Source organism: Girardinichthys multiradiatus, chromosome 6, assembly GCF_021462225.1.
Source record: "Girardinichthys multiradiatus isolate DD_20200921_A chromosome 6, DD_fGirMul_XY1, whole genome shotgun sequence".
Classification (NCBI taxonomy): Eukaryota; Metazoa; Chordata; class Actinopteri; order Cyprinodontiformes; family Goodeidae; genus Girardinichthys; species Girardinichthys multiradiatus.
The window spans coordinates 31989131-32007543 of NC_061799.1; the positions used below are offsets into that span (position 1 = coordinate 31989131).

General features: G+C 39.3%; 1 protein-coding gene across 6 annotated transcripts in view; it reads right to left on the reverse strand.

Annotated features, from left to right (window-relative positions):
* The window catches only part of LOC124869290 (RNA-binding Raly-like protein), an 84535-nt gene that overhangs the window by 11742 nt on the left and 54380 nt on the right, over positions 1-18413 (reverse strand). For all 6 annotated transcript variants that reach the window (XM_047367064.1, XM_047367059.1, XM_047367063.1 and 3 more), the window contains exon 3: positions 5149-5224. In XM_047367064.1, coding sequence (XP_047223020.1) covers positions 5149-5224 — 76 coding nt within the window. The remainder of the gene's footprint in view (positions 1-5148; positions 5225-18413) is intronic.

Sequence of the window (18413 nt, forward strand, 5' to 3'; positions counted from 1 at the left end):
TAGAAACATGACTATAGCATTTTGGCAACTTTAAGAATGATTTAAATTCTGTAATGTCGAAAAAGATTTTTTCCAATTTATTATTGAGAATAGTATGAATATTTTTTTAACATGCCATTATCCAATAAAATCTAAACAAATAGATAAATATTTATTTTCCAAATTGATAACTCTTTTAAATTATTTATTAAAGTATTACTATTGAGAGATGCCCATCTCATTTCCTATTAGAATTAGACTTCTTGGATGAATGAAATAAATTTCAAATATAAATCTGCTTGGGGTATGAATAAATTTGGGCTTCACTTTAATTGGAGATACCAGATGCACTAGTTCATCCACTATTACAAAAAATTTCTCTTGATCAGCTCTGATTCGGGATTGAAAGGTCAAATAGATAAAACTAAGAAGTTTATTATCCTCTTTATTAAATGCAACAAAACTTACCATTTCCGTCAATAAAGGTATCAACCAATCGCTCATATTTTGATGCACTTTATTTAGTTAATTTAATTTATTTAGTTAATAAAACTCAGATAAAGGTTAGAGACGTATTCTTTGATGCACAAATAGGGATGTTCTTGTAATTTGTTCAATTTCTGTTAGACTCATAATTTATTTCTCTATCAAAGAAACAATTGGAATCAATGTCAGTATCAACAAGTCAGACCTCAAAACAAATTGGAATCAGTATCAATCATTAAAAGCCCGATTGGTGTATCTCTAATTTAAAATGAACAACATGTAAATGTTTGTGAAAGAAAACATAACACAATACGAATAAATAGTGCAGATTCATAATTTTGAAATCAGTACAAAATAAAGGTTTGACTTAAATGTTCTTTAGTAAATGGTGAATTCAACTAAATATAACAGACAATTTGTTAGTATTCAGGGAAGAAGAACCTAGGTCAGAAATGTGACAAAGAACCCAATGGTCACAAAGACATAACTCCAGTTGTAGAGATAGGGGAACAATCAAGAAGGTCAACCGATTCTACTAATCCGGCCTTTATGGTAGAGTGGCCAGACAGTCATGGTAGCCGGCTTGAATTTTACAGAAAAACAGCTTAGAGACTGTCAGATCATGAGAAACAGCATTTTAAGGTCTGATAAAACCTAAATAGCACTTTTTGGCCTAAACTCCAAGCATCTTATCTAAAAAACAGACAAAACTCATCACATGGCTAACACTATCCCTCCTTTGAAGCATGGTGGTGGCAGCATCATGCTTTGTTTTTTTTCTGCAGCAGCAATTGATTGACCCGTCCATATAAAGGATAAGATGACGGCAGCCAGATATATAAAACAAATCTGCTCCAGCATCTTCTGGACCTCAGGCTAAGAAGATGATTCAAATTTCAACACAGAAATGACCTGAAGCAAACAGTCCAAATACCAAAGGAGTGACTTCAGGAGCAGTCTGTAAATGTCCTTTAGTGACTAAGGCAGAGCTCACACTCAAAGCTAATGGCTGTCTGCTGATGATGCCTTCCAAATCTGAATAACCTTGAGAGGATCTGCACAAACAAATAGTAGAAAATACTCTAAACCACGTACACTCACCGGCCACTTTTTTAGGTACACCTTGCTAGTACTGGGTTGGACCCCATTTTGCCTTCAGAACTGCCTTAATCCTTCGTGGCATAGATTCAACAAGGTACTGGAAACATTCCTCAGAGTTTGGTCCACACTGACATGATAGCATCACACAGATGCAGCAGATTTGTCGGCTGCACATCCATGATGCGAATTTCCCGTTCCACCACATCCCAAAGGTGCTCTATTGGATTGAGATCTGGTGACTGTGGAGGCCATTTGAGTCCAGTGAACTCATTGTCATGTTCAAGAAACCAGTTTGAGATGATTTGTGCTTTATGACATGGAGCGTTATCCTGCTCAGAAGATGGGTACACTGTGGTCATAAAGGGATGGACATGGTCAGCAACAATACTCAGGTAGGCTGTGGTGTTGACACGATGCTCAATTGGTACTAAGGGCCCCAAAGTGTGCCGGGAAAATATTCCCCACACCATTACACGACCACCACCAGCCTGATCCGTTGATACAAGGCAGGATGGATCCATGCTTTTATGTTGTTGATGCCAAATTCTGACCCTACCATCCGAATGTCGCAGCAGAAATCGAGACTCATCAGACCAGGCAACGTTTTTCTAATCTTCTATTGTCCAATTTTGGTGAGCCTCTGTGAATTGTAGCCTCAGTTTCCTGTTCTTAGCTGACAGGAGTGGCACCTGGTGTGGTCTTCTGCTGCTGTAGCCCATCCGCCTCAAGGTTCGACGTGTTGTGCTTTCAGAGATGCTCTTCTGCATGCCTTGGTTGTAACGAGTGGTTTTTTGAGTTACTGTTGCCTTTCTATCAGCTCAAACCAGTCTGGCCATTCTCCTCTGACCTCTGACATCAACAAGGCAATTGCGGCCACAGAACTGCCGCTCGCTGGATATTTTCTCTTTTTCAGACCATTCTCTGTAAACCCTAGAAATGGTAGTGTGTGAAAATCCTAGATCAGCAGTTTCTGAAATACTCAGACCAGCCCGTCTGGCACCAACAACCACGCCACTTAAATCACCTTTCGTTCCCATTCTGATGCTGGGTTTGAACTGCAGCAGATCGTCTTGACCATGTCGACATGCCTAAATGCATTTAGTTGCTGCCATGTGATTGGCTGATTAGAAATTTGTGTTAACGAGCAATTGGACAGGTGTACCTAATAAAGTGGCTGGTGAGTGTATGTCTGCCACCCTATAAAGACATACTGCTGTGTGAAGACTGCTGTGTGCCTTGGTCTTCATGATGCTGTTTGTTCATTAATGTTTGCTAACAGACCTCTGAGGCCTTAACAGCTCAGCTGTTGTTATACTCAGGTAAATATTTGGTTTTCACTTTATTAAGAGGCATTGGAGTAAAGGTTAATGACTACAAATGCATGCCACACTTTGTATTTCTACAATGATTTAAAAATCATGCATCCTTTTCCTTCCAGTTCACATTTACACACTCAAAATGAAATATAGTAAAGCTTGTACACAAAATGTGAAACATTTTAAGTGGTATGAATATTGTTGCAAGGCACTGCAGGTGTCACAACTCAGAAATGTGCAGCCAGTCAGAGTAGTTGCTTTTCACCTCTGTCCTGGAGATGTTATCCCCATTGTGTTATGTTTCAATATTTAATGCATGATTTAGGCAGAAGTAATGCATAGAACAAGGATCTGAACCTCCTAAAAGTCCCCCGTATCTTCTGTACTAAACTAAGCCATATTCAAACTCTACAAGAAAATGGAAATTTTTCAAAACTGTTACTATAAAGCTATAATAAAAGGTGATTTATATTCTTTTTTGTGCTTTTTTTCTTTTTGCTCCCAAGTTATGAAGAAAAAGAAAGATGTGTAATAGACAGAGAAGATTTAACTGCACCAACATTGACTTGTCTGTTCCTCAACATTCTTCTTGACTGCTAAGCAAGGACCATGGAAAGAAATGTTGACAGATATCCCACTTGAGAACAAAAGATGAAGTGCATTTGAAACCTTGAAATACAGGTCCTTCTCAAAAAATTAGCATATTGTGATAAAGTTCATTATTTTCCATAATGTCATGATGAAAATTTAACATTCATATATTTTAGATTCATTGCACACTAACTGAAATATTTCAGGTCTTTTATTGTCTTAATACGGATGATTTTGGCATACAGCTCATGAAAACCCAAAATTCCTATCTCACAAAATTAGCATATCATTAAAAGGGTCTCTAAACGAGCTATGAACCTAATCATCTGAATCAACGAGTTAACTCTAAACACCTGCAAAAGATTCCTGAGGCCTTTAAAACTCCCAGCCTGGTTTATCACTCAAAACCCCAATCATGGGTAAGACTGCCGACCTGACTGCTGTCCAGAAGGCCACTATTGACACCCTCAAGCAAGAGGGTAAGACACAGAAAGACATTTCTGAACAAATAGGCTGTTCCCAGAGTGCTGTATCAAGGCACCTCAGTGGGAAGTCTGTGGGAAGGAAAAAGTGTGGCAGAAAACGCTGCACAACGAGAAGAGGTGACCGGACCCTGAGGAAGATTGTGGAGAAGGGCCGATTCCAGACCTTGGGGGACCTGCGGAAGCAGTGGACTGAGTCTGGAGTAGAAACATCCAGAGCCACCGTGCACAGGCGTGTGCAGGAAATGGGCTACAGGTGCCGCATTCCCCAGACCTGGGCTACAGAGAAGCAGCACTGGACTGTTGCTCAGTGGTCCAAAGTACTTTTTTCGGATGAAAGCAAATTCTGCATGTCATTCGGAAATCAAGGTGCCAGAGTCTGGAGGAAGACTGGGGAGAAGGAAATGCCAAAATGCCAGAAGTCCAGTGTCAAGTACCCACAGTCAGTGATGGTCTGGGGTGCCGTGTCAGCTGCTGGTGTTGGTCCACTGTGTTTTATCAAGGACAGGGTCAATGCAGCTAGCTATCAGGAGATTTTGGAGCACTTCATGCTTCCATCTGCTGAAAAGCTTTATGGAGATGAAGATTTCGTTTTTCAGCACGACCTGGCACCTGCTCACAGTGCCAAAACCACTGGTAAATGGTTTACTGACCATGGTATCACTGTGCTCAATTGGCCTGCCAACTCTCCTGACCTGAACCCCATAGAGAATCTGTGGGATATTGTGAAGAGAACATTGAGAGACTCAAGACCCAACACTCTGGATGAGCTAAAGGCCGCTATCGAAGCATCCTGGGCCTCCATAAGACCTCAGCAGTGCCACAGGCTGATTGCCTCCATGCCACGCCGCACTGAAGCAGTCATTTCTGCAAAAGGATTCCCGACCAAGTATTGAGTGCATAACTGTACATGATTATTTGAAGGTTGACGTTTGTATTAAAAACACTTTTCTTTTATTGGTTGGATGAAATATGCTAATTTTGTGAGATAGGAATTTTGGGTTTTCATGAGCTGTATGCCAAAATCATCCGTATTAAGACAATAAAAGACCTGAAATATTTCAGTTAGTGTGCAATGAATCTAAAATATATGAATGTAAAATTTTCATCATTACATTATAGAAAATAATGAACTTTATCACAATATGCTAATTTTTTGAGAAGGACCTGTAATATCAACCCCTCACACAGACCTGTAGAGGGATGAGAGGGGTCTCTTGGAGACAATCTTCGGCCTGTATGGTTTTGGTTCTCCTGCCATGTTGATATCTGGAAGTGAAAGCACAGTCAACATTTATTAGTGGCACCTAATAAAGAAGACGAAACATATACAGTTATGGTCAGAAATGTGCATGCACTCATCATCGACAGGAATGTCATGTCAATTTTTTCAGGTCTCGTGATAGAGGGGCCTGGAAGTGGAATGACTTCTTGTAGATAAGATGGACCATGGCTGCTGATGCATTTATGTACTTACATGAGGACTCTTGCGGCATTGTTCTGAATATACTGTAATTTTTAAATGGTTTTGGAGGAAATCCCCATAAAACGTACATTGCAGTAATCCAGTCTAGAGGACACAAAAGAATGGATACGTTTTTCTGTGTCAAAGCAGGAAAGTAGTGGACGAATCTTGGAGATGTTATGAAGGTGGTGGAACGAGGTCTTTATGTGGTCACCATAGGTGAGTTGTTAAACAAACCTGACACCTAGGTTAGTTCCTGAGGGGAAGACAGCAATGACCTGGGCATCAAAGAAGACCTGCGATATTGAGGAGTTGGTGACCTGGTGAGTTGTGCCAACAAGCAGTGCCTTGTTTTTGCGACTGTTGAGCTGAAGAAAGTTGCTGTTCATCCAGGCCTTAATCTCCTCAAGACAGGCAGCAACACATGACAGGGCTATGGAAGGGTTGGGAGCATCTCTGATGTATAATTGTGTGTCGACACAGGCGAGTGGAAGCATGTAGGTGACAAAAAACAAGGGGGCCCGAGACTGATCCCAGGGGGACACCACACGTAACAGGGAGGGGTCTGGACAAAACATATTCGGTTCTGTCAGAGCGGTATGATTTGAACAAAGCTAAGGTGCTGCCCAACAGTCCGGCAGTGTCACGGAGGCGGTCCAGGAGGAGAGCATGGCCCACTGTGTCAAAAGCAGCTGACAGATCAAGAAGAATGAGGAGTGATGCTGACCCAACATCAGCTGCCATCAGTTGTCTCTGTATTATTTCCTGAATGTTAGCCAGACTGGAACGTTTCATATAAGTTGTTGTTCTTCAGATCGAAATGGAGCTGGGAGGAAACAACTTTCTCGAGGACCTTGGACAAAAAAGCAAAGTTGGAAATGGCCTATAGTTCGCAAGGTCATCTGGATCCAGACTAGGTTCTTTGAGTACAGGGCGGATGACGGTTGCTTTCAGCACAGTTGAACTCGTGCAAATTGAAGATAGAGATTAACAAATTGGTGATAAATGGACTAACAATGGAAGTGAGTATTTATTTTTAACAAAGCCATTGGAATGGGGTCAAAGATGCCTGATGAAGCTTTCATTGCCTGCAGGATTTCCTCAATGTGGTTGCGTCGGACCTCAATGAACATTGAGAAAGCTGGCAGAGTCCCAGATGAATGCTCCAAGGCAGGGGGAGACAGAAGAGGAACCTGTTAGGTAGGAGCGGATCTTGCTTACTTTTACTCTGAAAAACTTAATAAGATGGTTGCATTGCTCCTCAGTTGTTGTACTGGTAGGAGGCACCTGTGCCTTCAAAAGAGTTTATTGTTGAGAAAAGCTGTTTGGGGTTTCCAGCATTTTTATTAATAAGGTTGGAGTAGAATTTAGAGCGCACATCCTTCAGATGATCACAGAAAGCAAGATTGTGGACTGTCTACAACAACGTTCTAGGACTCGGCTGGCATTTTTCATCTGGCGCAGCTCCTTAGTAAAACAGGGTGCAGAACATTCAAAATTGACCTCACGTGACCTGATAGGGGCATGGAGGTCAAAAATAGTGCTCAGGGTGGAGTTATAGTGCATCACTAGTTCATCCACTATTGCAGGAATGGGATGGAGGGTAAATTGGAGGTTAGTGGTCAACGTGGTAAGGTCAATGTGTCTCCAGTTGCGGACAGATATTTGCCGCTTCTGTCATACAGTAGGTAGCGAAAATGTGAAGGCCAACATGAATACTGTTGGCCTATGCAACAGAAGCCTGTTGCATAACTCTCAATAGAGTTAAGCAACAGGACAACGATTGAAGCTCACAAGCAGGTCGACTTCTGAATAGCTCAAAAAAAGAAAAGGGTTTGGAGTGGCCTAGTCAAAGTCTGAACTCAAAAATCAGTGGAATGACCTGAAACAGGTCAGTTAGGCTCACCCCCTCTCCATCTGGCTCAATTAAAATAATTCTGTGTGGAAGAGTAAACCAACATTCCTCAACATTGATGTAAAAGACTCATTGCCAGTTATCTCAAGTGCTTGATGGCAGTTGTTGCTGCCAAGTGTGACACAACCAGGTATTAGGTTGCATTTAAAATTTCCTAAAATAGCCATTAACCTATAACTGAATGCTTCTAAAAAGTACACTTTGTTTTATATTTTAGGCAGAAAATATATTTACAAAAATAATATTTGTGATTTACACATAATTTCAACTGGTCCACATAACAACCCAAAACCGGAAAATTTTCTGTTTACAAAGCTGTTCAAATATGTACTCGTCACAACAGGAAAGAAAGCAAACTTTGAGATGAATGTGTTTATTCAATAGGGAAAAGACACTGATTATGCAAAACAGAAAGAAAGCTCAAAGTCAGTGTTAGGACAGAGTGGAAAAATCAACAACAAAAAAATCTCCTTCAGTGCATTAGCGAGAGTACTGCAACTGATCTGTACGCTGCTCACAGCTCCTGTCTTGACTGACATCGCCTCTCTACCTGCCAAGAACTGTGCTGCATTAAAGTCAACGCGTATCATTGCATTCACTCTGTCAAGCTTGCTGTGAGCGCCTCTGCTCAACATCAGCTCAATATTATTTGAGTGTTGCTCAAGGACATATACAAAAACACAAACAAAATTAAAAAAAACATTAGCAGCTCTGGAGATTGGGCTGTAGAAACATGTCACAATGGTATCTGATGCTACGTCAATGTACCCGACGGTGGTGCAAGAGATTATGACTCCTGAGCTGCAATGTTAAACAGACTCAACTGATGAATTAGACAGCCTTTCACATAGGTTTCCATCTTCCTCTGACACTTCTTTTCTTTCAGGCTCACATCAAAACACACCTGCTGCTGCATCTGCATCTAGATCTTTCCAACACTTTTTGTAGATTCACCACAGTGCATCCTTCTTCATCCGCTCTCTTCCATTAGATTGCCTGTATTTCCTCTTCCTGTCCCTAATGGACAAGTGGAGTGGGGACGTGTCGGTGGCTCCGAGGTGCTTGGGGACAGCTGTATCATTATCATTAGGAGAGAGGACGACATGAGCAGGCTTCACATTGTTAAAGTGTCCTTTCCCCTGATCCCCTGCTACGATTATTAAAGAGCGAGCGGAGCACTAAAATGCATTCTATGATGAACAACCCTGCTCCTCCACCCCCTGACAGACACATACACTGACACACACACACACCAAGCCTCTGATTAATTACAGTCATTATTCTAATCATATACCAAAGTGGCATGAATATGTGTGCCTGAACTGGCATGAATATGCGTGCAGACAGACTTGTTTGTCCAAATATCCATAAAAGTTCAGACTAGATGAAGAGCACATAGAGCCTGTGTTGCTAAGCAATAGCAAATTAGGATTTGATGCATACTATAAACTGATAGGGTATCACATTGAGGGGGGAGTTAGAAAGTTATTTATGATTGAACCATTATGAACTGGTTGGCTACAGCAGGTCCTCGTGGCAACTAACTCAAGGTATAAAAGAAAAGTACCGGTACAAGAAAGTCAAGTGCTGCAAAAACGATTGACTCCTGAGGCGTTCCCTTGTTCAGGACTCAGCTCAAAAATCATTTACTCTGTGCATAACTGACTTGAACAGCTCTGACATAATGGTAGCGCAAAACAGCAGAAGTCCTCTGAAGTCCTCTCAAGATTTTAAAAAAATATTAGTTTTAACTGGAAAAGATAAGGACACCTTATTAAATAAATATTGAATTCTTTATTAGGAAATACTGATCTATGGAAAAGAATGTAATTTAATTGCATTAGTTTTACTCATTAAACAAAAGATATCAAACAATGTATTTTCTAGCTGAGGGAAAAGTTAAGACACCCTACCCCCTTATAGCTCATCTTATCCCCTTTAGCTGAAATAATTTTAGTGAGACACTTATTGAACACATCTAATAGTCTCTAACATCGGTCTGGGGTAAGTTTGCTTCAATCCTCAGTTTCATCTGGAAGAAGTTTGAGGAGATTCTTGTATTTTCAGCTATCTTGAGGTCAACTCACAATATCTCAATGAAATTAAGATCTGGGCTTTGACTCGGCCCAGGGTTTTCATTTCTCAGTTTTTTAGTCAGTCCTTGGTGGACTTACTGGTATGTTTTAGGTCAAAGTTATGTTGCAGGGTCCAGTTCAGCTTCCATTTTTTTAAAGATGGTCTCACATGTTTCTAAAGCACCCTTTGATAAGTGTTAGAACAGAGCTACTTTTAGCATTTTGCTGTCTGCTGTCAGGGTTAACTTGATTGGACAGCCAGATCTGGTTATGTTTGTAGTTGTTTTGAATTTCGTCCACTTGTAGACCATCTACTACCGTGGAATGACTAATTTCAAATTCTTTGGATTCTTTTAAATCTCTTATGAGCCTCATAAGCAACTACAGTGCTCATTATGAACACTGCAGTTTCTTACCTCACTTCAACAGTCAGGAGCACAGGAAACTAAATGTCTTACATTTAAACAGTTGAGAAACAATGTTCTTATCTTACGTACCTAAAGTTATAAAAGTGTGTAATTTAGGGGAGAGTGCGTGTCTGCAAGGTTCAAGTGCCTCTCGTTCACAGATACAGAGTAGTAAGTTAAGATTTTAAATCTCCTTTCTTAAGGTCGTAGTGTTGTCAGTCATTTTAATAAGCCTCAAAAGGGTCAGAAAGCAGAGTTATTAATTAGTAAACAGAATCCTAGATCTTTGTGGCAATGCTAGATTAGATTTTTTTCTCTCTCGTGGTTGCTTTTTCATTTAATCCTGATCGTTTGACTCTTGACAAATACATCTATTCTGATTGGGATGACAGAATTGTAGACATCAAAGACAGAAGCTTAAAGCCTTGATTAACCGATTCTTCATCCAGGTGAAAAGTAAATTCCACCTCATTTTTAGGTGAATCTAAAAACTTAATTAAGTTGCTTGTCTTAAGCAACTATTCAAAGCTTGTTTTATGAAATGAACAGAAGGTGATACCATTTTTTTTTTCACATCAAATCTTAAACAGAGAATTGACAGACCAGAAGACTTGGTGGGAAAACACAATGGGCCGTGGACATTTGAACCTCATGCTCCAGAGCAGTAATTCCCCACATTTTTTCCTTCAAGCCTCTCCTCCACTGAAAAAAACCCTTCTTGTGATTTTCCTAGACATTTTTCTTTTACAGTAAATCACACTGAAGCATGCAAGACCTTCACAAGATATACAACTACGATGAGAATTTAGCTGTGTCATTCCTATTAAAAGCATCTCTAAGCATCCGTCAAGCTGGACTAAATTTCCTTCCAAAGCATGTTGCAAATCAGTGCACCACACAGCTACTGAATCTTTTCATCTTTTATTCCATTTTGCACTTAATGTTTATTTCAAGAAAAAAAAAAAACATCTGTCAAGTGTACAAAAGGTCTTTGTCTCTTTTTAGTTTGGGGAGTAATTTTATTCTTCAAACACAATTGTTTTTGTTTTTCAATCCAGGCTTTCTGAAAATAAATAGCGTGGAATTATGTTGTACATACATTGGGGGAAATATTGACAGTCTCCATCTCTATAGTTCTAGTAATAGGGATAATTGGTTGTCAGTTTTACTGATTTAACAACTAAGATTTTGTTTAACTTGATCTTTTTTTCTGCTAATTTTTAATTTCTAATAATATTCTTTTGAATTCTCAGTATTTCCCTGAAGTGTTGTATTCATAATAGCAGTTATCAAATTATGGGAAAGTATTAGGGCTGCATGGCAACAATTTTATTGATTTATTTATGTATTTATTATCTATGTCATGTTATGGAACAGTGCAATGTGTAGGTGCAATGTAACCCCTCTGTCCAAGGCAGATTTCTCCCAAAGGAGACAAATAAAGAGAGTTTGACTTTGAAGGTCCTAGGTTCGAATCCTGGCCTGCATGTTGAATGTTCATGCCTGGGTATTGGGTGATCTGGCTTCCTCCCACAGTCCAAAGATGACTGTTAGGTCAACTGGTTACTCTAAACTACCCTTAGGAGTAAGTGTTCGCATTAATGGTTGTTTGTCCATGTCCGGTAAAGATAGTCATCAGCTCCCTGGCGAAGGGACACGTGGGTGGATGGACAACAATGGATAGATGAAAAGTATTATTAAGGAGGGGAAATATATTAAACCTAACTGGCAATAATACCGATTGTATCAATGCCAAAGTTATTTTTTATGTCCCGTTGTAACTTTCTATACAGTCCCTACCTGGATTTTTCCTTTTAGTTTCCTCTTAATAGGCAGGTTAATACTATTGCTGTTCATATTTCCTTTATTCTTTTACAGTCTGTCTTGAATGTTTGTTGTTTTATGAGTCGTACAGTTTTTTTATAGGACCATCTGCAAGTGTATGAGACCTCAGTGTATCTCCACCTCAAGACCCCTGGGTCATTTAGGACTCATTCATACTAATGAGACTGTGCCTATGAGTACATTACTATGTTAGTGCAGGCATGTGTGTCTGTTTCAGTTAACTGGAGATACTGCTCCACAAGTCCCTGGGCACTCCAGAGCAGTGATCATTAGATGGACTGGGTACAGCAGTTTAAAAGAAAAATGCACCAAAATTTCAGAGGTGTAGCGGTATTCATACTCCATGGTCTTTTTCAAATGTTGTCACATTATAACCGATAACGCCTATGTATTTTCTTGCAATTTTGTTTAATAGACCAACATAAAGTAGTGCATGAAATGGAAGGAAAACGACACATAGTTTTCAAACATTTTACAAATTAAAATCTGAAACATTTGGTGTGCATTTGTAACGAGCACCTCTGAAGAAATATTTTCTGGAACCACATTTTGCCTCAATTACAGTTACAAAGGAAGGAGGTCAATGATCGACTTTGTTGTCGTATCATCAGACCTTCGGCCGCATGTTTTGGACACTCGGGTGAAGAGAGGGGCTGAGCTGTCCACTGATCACCACCTGGTGGTGAGTTGGATCCGCTGGAGGAGAAGAAAGCCGGACAGACTTGGCAGGCCCAAGCGCATAGTGAGGGTCTGCTGGGAACGTCTGGCGGAGCCCTTGGCCAGGGATGTATTCAACTCTCACCTCCGGGAGAGCTTTGGCCAGATTCCAAGGGATGTTGGAGACATAGAGTCCAAGTGGACCATGTTCTCCGCATTTATTGTCGATGCTGCTGCCCGTAGCTGCAAGTTCGGGCCCGTAGCTACAAGTTCGGGCCACTGCTTGACGGTGAACTTCCACCCTAATCTCACAACTTTTACAGACTCTAAAGCCCGGCCGGCACCCAATGTGCAGTTTCAAAAATCGTACCGGACTAGAGTATAACACTGAGGGAGCTCGACATCATTAAATCTTAATGGTAACCCGTATCCCTCTGAATGATAAAAGATTCTAGACTGCAGGACTTGTTGCTGCATACAAACCACCCCAGCACATCCCTCCAGGATTCCAGTCCAATAAAAAACGGGACAGCAAGTTACAGGAATTATTGAGCTTTTTATTAGAGTCCGAGGCTAAAAAAGGGGAGAGAAAGAGGAGGGAAATGAGACAGCAGAGAAGATCAATTTGCCAGAAAATACCATACACTGCTTTATTTTTGTTGTAGGTAAGCTTCAGAGGCGGGTATAGTAATTACTTACGGTTACCTGAGAAGCTCTTACAAAAAAAACTATACGTCTGAGAGTGGTTTTACTGCACCCCACTTTTTACATCTGCTTAATATTGTTTTTGAAGTAAAGCTATTCTTACATGAGTACAATCTTTGGCTACTTAAGCAACCTCTAGTCGTCTTAGGTTGCTCAGTGTGACAGAAGTCAGTGCTTCTGTTACACTGAGCAACCAAAGACAATGGATTTAAGCTCACAACCAGAGATTTTCTCACATTTTCTCTTTTATGGTGAATTATTTTTGGCCAAGATGTAAACCTGGTTTGCACCCAGATTTTCTTCCAGCATTCCCTGCACTCTGACCACCTTCCCTGTCCTTGCTGAAGAAACACACAGCATGATGCTGCCACCACCATGTTTCATTGTAAGGATGGTGTATTCAGGAAACATTTGGAAGACCACGTATAATTTTTCTTTCACTTGGCAATCATGCTATACCTGGTACTTTAGTAACTTGACAAATGTGGAAACGGTTAAGGGTCTCATTATCTTTTTTAAAAAGTTTAATATAAACTTTTGTTTATTTATTTATTGTTGCAACTAATGTTGCTGGTTTTGTTATGTTGATTCATTCTGTTGTGGCACAAATTTCTCCTATGTGAGAAACAAAGAAACACTGAAGGCACTGTAGCCGTTTCTGTTGAGCCAAGCACTACTTCCACACTTTAGGCCTTCTCTCCCTATCTTTCTCCTTGTGTTGTTCAGGCGAAGTGATGCAGCAGTTTGCTGACTAAACGTTTAACAAACAAGCCACCTTGAGTGTTGTGGTAAATGTTGTTTGGCCAATAAAACAGGGGAGGATGTTTTTCTTCCTCCGCTTTTGGCTAAACACAATCTTTTGGCAAAAAATGCATCATTCCTGGCACTGAGCAAACTCCATTGCCTCGATGACATGCATCCTTAGAGCAGGTGAGCGGTGTTTGATTAGGAGTTCATCCCAGGTACCTGGATGAATACAAATGTGCATCTCAGAGACATTCAGCATGACACCGCTTCACAGATTCCATCTACAGCCTGTAAATCTGACAGCCGGGACTTGTAATAATCTCCCATCACGGCTCAAGGGCAGAGGTCTCTTTTATTGCACCTGTGACTGTATCATTCCACTCAGGGCACAGAGACTGACGGCTCAGAGGAGACGGTGCAGCAAGTGAGAGCAGGCAAGGATCATTTTAAGTGTATGTGAGCATAGGGACTTCTGATGCATATCAAATGTAACTTTAAAAACCAATCAGGATGAGTGGAGTCAGATTTACACATTTAAAGTCACACTGAAATTATACCTTGGTCTTTAAAAGCAAAACAACAACTGGCACACTATTTTACATTAACAGGCATGCAGATATAATGAATATTTTAATCTATGAATGGCATTATTTAGGTTTTTAAAAACATTTAAACAAGATTAGCTTTTTTCTTTAAATCGATACTAGAACTAGTCTGCAACTCTACAGCCCATTTGGTGTAAAATTTACCCTCCTAAAATCTGAGCTGTGATGTTTCTTCTTAATCAAGCAGTTGTTTGTGTTTCTGCTAATTCATCAGTCAGGCTCAGGACGTATCCTTGGACATGCTGATGTGTTTTACAGCCCATTTCGATATACATAATGCAGTAACTTTCACCTACCTTGGCTGCATCAATCTATTTTAATAAAGATGAACTGTTAAGCAATAGTTTTCTGTGTGATTGACCAACACAAAGTAGTTTTCTTTGGTTGCACAGGTCAGCAGTTTTTCCCAAAACCATAAATTAATAGGGATTTAAGCTTTAAATATTTCAGTTTCTGGAGAAACCTCATATCTGCTTAGCTTGCTTCTGTGTATCATAGGCTGAAGTATCCTCAGCAGTACCATAGTATGCTTGTTGTCCATTTCCTGATGGGTTTTGAACTTCAAACCTAGATTCTTATTTTTGTGGAAGCACATTCAGTTTGGATTGGTTTAACACTCTTTTCTCTTACTTGTTTCTAAATGATAACTGAATCAATATACAGAAATTGATACTTTAGTTATCTCTGACTATAAAAACAAATTATATTTAAATTTACTATTATCTTTCCAATCAACATTGACAACATTATGTCTCATTGGAAGACCAGGGTTTTTATTTTGTACCATTTTTACATAGAGCTGTCCTTCCTTTAACCCCAACATAAATATGTAATAAAAAAAAAATACAATAAAAACTTCCTTAAACTGATATGTAATGATCAAACTAAATTAAAGTTCATAAAATGGTTTGTTTGCAGGTACAAAATAATGTGCATGGACAACCCATGTTTGGAGTGGAAGCATTGTCGGAAACTTCATCATCTATTGAAATTATGAGCAAATGTTTCAAAATGGGCATCCCACAGAACTGAAATGTTCACATAGACCACGTGATATTCAAAGAAGAAAAAAAATATATAAATAAAAAATATAATATCCTGCCAAATATTGCATCAAATCAACCTCTTGCATTGCAATATTGCACACAATGATACTGCAATGTCGACTGCAATTTGATATATTGCGCAGCTTTAGTTGTGAATAACAAGCAGACGGATAACCAGAAATCACTTATTCAGGTTTTCTTAAAGGTTGGTTTGCTGTGTAAAACGTTGAAGTCTCACAGCATCAAAGAAATTCCAACACTATGGATTTTAGGTAGAATCTGATGACCGCATTCAAAACCTCTTGAAACGGGGATCGATATGTTGTGTTGGGCTTTGAACACATGACAAATGTTTTATACTTCGATGCTTTCTTTCAACACACAGTCATTGTTGACCTTTGGTTTAAATCATAATGATTGTATTGTCATAGAATGGGGATTTAGGTGATTTAGACCAGGGGTCGGCAACCTTTATTACCAATAGAGCTCATTTTGTTCCCCCTTCACTTAAGAAAATTAGTCTGGAGCTGCAAAAGAAACACAGCGTGCTTTTTTTAATAGTTTTTATTATTTGTCTAAAATTATTTTTACTTTTTACAACAACAGAATTTAACAAACAGAAGTGCAGTGTGTGTGTAGGCCTACTTAAATAATAAACACTGAATAAGACTTAAACAATAAATTAAACAATGAACTACACAGTCCTTTTTAAGTCCTTTTCTCGTATTTGTATTTTAGTTAGAAGAAGTATCAAGCACACAAGTAAACCAGCGTTGTTGGCAGTGGAGGTAAAGGAATCTGTCCATGCAGAATTAAACTCTCTGTTTTCTTCTGAGATCTTTCTTGTTTGGGATGTATTCATGGTAAGCTTACGGTGCTGGTTGCAACCTCAAGAAGCCACCTGCAGGTAAAGGCGAGGGCCATAGACGTGGAAGCGACTCACATTTTAATTGACAGTTTATAAAACCTTTTGTAAAAAAATTCAACATTAATATATCACCTTGAACTCCAACATAACTATAAATCAAAATACTAAAATATATATAATTTTATATATATGTAAATAAAGATTAAATAAATAAATTATTACTATTACTTTTTTTCTTTTGTCAAAGCCAAAGGAGCCACAAAAAGGAGTCTGAAGAGCTGCATGCAGCTCCGGAACCGCGGGTTTCCAACCCTTGATTTAGACTTTCATCTCCTCTGAGCTGCTAAAGCTCTTCCTTCTTTTTCCATTTTGTCATATTTTTATTATGATGCAATGACATGGTTTTTATGTGCAATGCAGTGAAACACATGGAGCCCCAGAGCTGGTCCAACACTTCCACCTGTCTGCATGCTCATTAATCTCTGCAAGCAGCCGTAAAACAAACTGCCAGCTGCCACCTGCTTGAAACCACCTGTACATCCGCTCCAAAAAGTCAGCTGTCTCACTTGCGAGGTGAATATTTGAATATTTGATAGGCATCTTTGGAGCTCAATATCACACAAATTTTATATATTCCAGGTTCCTACGCATGTTTTATTCCAAACTTCGATACTTTCCAGACTCAAATTTCCAGGGTTCTCAGTCCTCATTAGCCATTATTATGAATTTATGGCAGATATTTCTGCAGTGACCAGGCAGGCAGGCAGACAGGAAGGGTTCCTATTCAATCTTAATATACTGAAATTCCATGGGTTTCCAGCTGTTTAGGAACTATGGGAATCATAAACAGACTCTTCGACGGCAAGACTCCCTAATTAAATGATAAGGGTTGTTTAATAATTAGATCACTCAAACCTGAAAGAACCAAAGTAAAAATATTTAACTGCGTGAAACAAAAGCCCCAACAACAGTCCAAATTAAACCTGACAAGTAGAGAGAGCCTTGCCGAATATTTGAAAAACTGCCACAATCTTTAAGCAGACTTCAGCATTCTTTTCAGTTTTTATTTATCTTAGGGACTAGTTAAAGAGTTTCAGGAAATTCAAAGTTGTTTTTTTAATTAAAATAACTTTAAAATAAAATAACTAACTTTGCTGAAGGTCATATTTATGGAAAGATCCGGTTTTAATTGCTACACAAAGAGACTGAGTTTTTTGAAAGATGGAATAAAACAGATCAAGGATGTCATGATCTTTTGGAACTTGTTTTGGTTAGATATTCTTTTTTATATTACAGTTTTCATTGGCTCTGAGTGTGGACTAGGATTTTTTCTGAGTTTTTTTTTGTCATTTTCTGAGTTATGTTAATGTAACTCACACCTTTAAGGAAAATTATTGTGCTGGAATCTAAATGAATCTCTTTATTCCTTAAAGAAGAAGGAATAATTTTAAAAAAACTGTTAACATAAGAAGAGTTTTGTAAAGGTTTCAAGCTAATCGGATCCTCGCTGAACTGTCACTGGTCAAACTCAAAAGATTTTTGGAATAAACTGCTGTTCACAGAAGGTGAACCAAACAACACAGAAATACTGATGAGGATATAAATCTTCTATTACCTTCCACAAGTTGGCTATGGACTATAAAATGATTTTCATGATGATTCAGAACCATTCGCGCAGACACACAGGACACATGCATCCTTGTACTCCGTTTCCAACTATAGAAAATTGTTGGATATGGAGCAGCAGTGCTTCAGGCCCCGCCCCTTACAAGCTGCAAAAAATTAAAACATCACCAGGTGAAGGTTTTGACCCGGGAAATACGTCCCCTGGCTGTACAAGACTAATCTAGGCATCTAAGTTTGTATATACATATAACAGATAAAGATAAAAACATGTAGAGAAATAGACAGAAAGAAGATGAAAAGAGGACATAAATCATATTAAATACCAAATATGTAGAAATTGTATTAAAACATCTATTTTCTACACCCACATCTTCCATACAGGTTCGCAGGGGAGCTGGTGACTGTCTCCACTGGTCTACGGGCGAGAGGCGGGGTACAACCTGGACAGGTCGCCAGTCCATCACATGGCAACACAGAGACACACAGGACAAACAACC